The sequence below is a fragment of the Olea europaea genome, chromosome 4, assembly GCF_002742605.1.
Source record: "Olea europaea var. sylvestris chromosome 4, O_europaea_v1, whole genome shotgun sequence".
NCBI classification, from domain to species: Eukaryota; Viridiplantae; Streptophyta; class Magnoliopsida; order Lamiales; family Oleaceae; genus Olea; species Olea europaea.
This window is the reverse complement of record NC_036240.1, coordinates 10,230,666-10,233,184: the sequence shown is the minus strand read 5'-3', so window position 1 is coordinate 10,233,184 and position 2,519 is coordinate 10,230,666. Positions and strand designations below refer to the sequence as shown.

Sequence of the window (2,519 nt, the reverse complement as noted above, 5' to 3'; positions counted from 1 at the left end):
CCTTGATTGTGTCGCAAAAAAGTCTACATTGTGCTAAACTTCATTCTCCAGCACACATATTTCTTGATTGTGATATATCTAACTTCTTATAAATGGCAGCATATAATTATACAACAAAAAGTTGAATATAATAACATGAGTCATTGTTTGTTGTTGTATTAGTTTTGCACTAGATAATTGACGATGAGAAGGTAAAAAACGAGATCATAATTGGTTAATTTCACAGTACTCCAGAAGCATTGCTTTCTACTTTTAAGTTTTCATGGAAGATATCAAGAGATAAGAGACATCAGACCATGTATTATATACTTGATAAACAAAGATACTAGAGAAGATTGATGCAGTAGATGAGACGTTGAAAGAGAACTCTACAGCAATATATACCTGATCTTCGAGAATTATTCCTGCAAAGCCTGCTCTAATATAACCTTTGATCGTTCTCTTGACATTCATAGCATTACCATATCCATTATCTCCATCCCCAATAACAGGTATGGACGTGGCTTGAGTTATTTGCCGTCCTTGATCCACCATCTCTCCGTAAGAAATTAATCCAGTGTCTGGCAATCCCAACCGAGCAGCTGATATGCCGAATCCTATAGATTATGTCAATTTAGTTATTATGCTTGTCCGTAATAACCAAAACGGCAATATATATGAGTTCTGTTTCTATGTTTTTTGAAGTAAAAAGATTATTATCAGAACATCCAGAATCAATTTAAATTCTTCAAGGATCATTATTTTTTTCTGACAGGATAATAAATGAATTGGAAAATAGACACATTCACTTTAGTGGGTCGAGTAAACAATCCTATAACTGCAATATGCTTGCACAATATTAAAGAAGCTACTGTTAGTTATATAAAAAAATGTCTGCATCCAAGTATTCAGAATGGAATAGGAGGGGTAGTAAGCAAGCTGCAGTTGACTATGGGAGCAGGTCATGAAGATGAAGTGTGAGATGGAGTATAGCATTAGGTCCACTCTAATCAGATCACCATCATCTAACTATCCTACGTAGTTTTTATGATGCATTGTCTTGTGCAGAACCAAAGGATTGTTTTATCGAATGTCGGAGTGAAAAATAGCATAGTGTAGTTACAACTGAATAAATATTGATCATTCTTTTCACTAGAAAAACATTAGTTTTTAATTAAAAGTAAACAGTACTAATTTAACAGATTTGAGATGAGAAAATTAGAAGTTTGATTTTGTAGACCAAGAAGTAGTCACAAATTGAAGAAAAACAAGCAGAAGAACACGCATCCATTAATTCAAACTGTTAGAAATGAAGTCCTCTATTGATATAGTAATTGCTATATTTCCTTTGAACCCCTTGTTTCTACGGATTCATGTGATCCTTTCTTTGACTTATGTAAAAGTGGTATGTATACTTTCCCTGCAGTTCTCATGTATAAGTATCCAAACAAATCAGAGAAATTTTTAAAGCATAAAATTGAAAAATGGATATAAATAGAACATCCATGAAAGCACATATTTTGCCCAACAGACCCAAACATGAATCAAGCTCAAACAAGCTTGTCAAACCCACCACTTGACTGCCCAGTTGAACCAATGACCCTTCGACCTTGATCACCGGGTTTAAACTACTATAGCAATGCAAGAGTGGAAAAGAATGAAAATGGGAAGAAAGACCACTTCTTGGACACCACCATTCACTACCAATTCATAACCATTTAGGAGGTAATAATGGCATAGAGAAGATATGTCATATCAAGCTGAGCACAAGACATTCATTTGTTTTCCTGTACAATTACTTTAAATAAAACACGCCCAAATTACCTTTTACTCTCAAAGATAGAAAGAAGAGACATAAAAAAAACACCAAAAAGGAATAGGCAGAACAGACATAAAAAAAAAAAGAGGTGAAATAAGCGAGACCCACATACCAGTAGTAAAGCAGAGATCAAACCCAGCTCTCTCCACAAGCTTAGCGCTAAGAGCATCGAAACAGGCCGGACCCAGGTGGATTCCCGGAGAGCCCAGAACTCTCCGGAGGGCCTTTGCCGGAGAACTTGTGACATCATCTCCACTTTCTGATTCCCTACCTCCATAGCTAGCTGAAATGGAGATGGGTTTATAGCAATTGATGTTTATTCTACTAAATTTACAGTTACTGTTTTGTAACAGTGAACATGAACCTGGGTGGTTTTGAATATTTTTCGAGGCAAACTGTGAATTAGAAGAAGAAGGAAAGGAGATTTTTGGGTTTGAATTGATGGCTTGAAGCTTCATGCTGTTCGTGTTCGAAATGTGTATCGACTTGATGAATGGTGAGAAGAATCTATTGGCTTGCAGAATAGTTAGCACAGGCTTCAAGAGGATGAAAATCTAAAGATTAATGATATTTAGCTCGACTGGAACCAAGTTTAGGCGGCGTTAAAGTGGTAAAATTAATTTCATCGTTTAATCTATCATTCATTGTCAGCTAGAATTACAACTTAAGCTACATAACATTTCTCAAATAGAGGATAAAGAAAAAGTTTTATCTTCTCGTA

General features: G+C 35.4%; 1 protein-coding gene across 1 annotated transcript in view; it reads right to left on the bottom strand.

The window, feature by feature from the left end:
- The window catches only part of LOC111393017 (oxaloacetate decarboxylase), a 9,759-nt gene extending 7,322 nt beyond the window's left edge, over positions 1-2,437 (bottom strand). Inside the window, exons 1-2 of the mRNA XM_023018418.1 lie at positions 1,911-2,437; positions 259-596 (exon numbers count right to left, since the gene is read on the bottom strand). Of these exons, the coding sequence (XP_022874186.1) occupies positions 259-596; positions 1,911-2,256 (684 nt within the window). The 5' untranslated portion in view covers positions 2,257-2,437. The remainder of the gene's footprint in view (positions 1-258; positions 597-1,910) is intronic.
- Between the last annotated feature and the right edge of the window lie 82 nt (positions 2,438-2,519).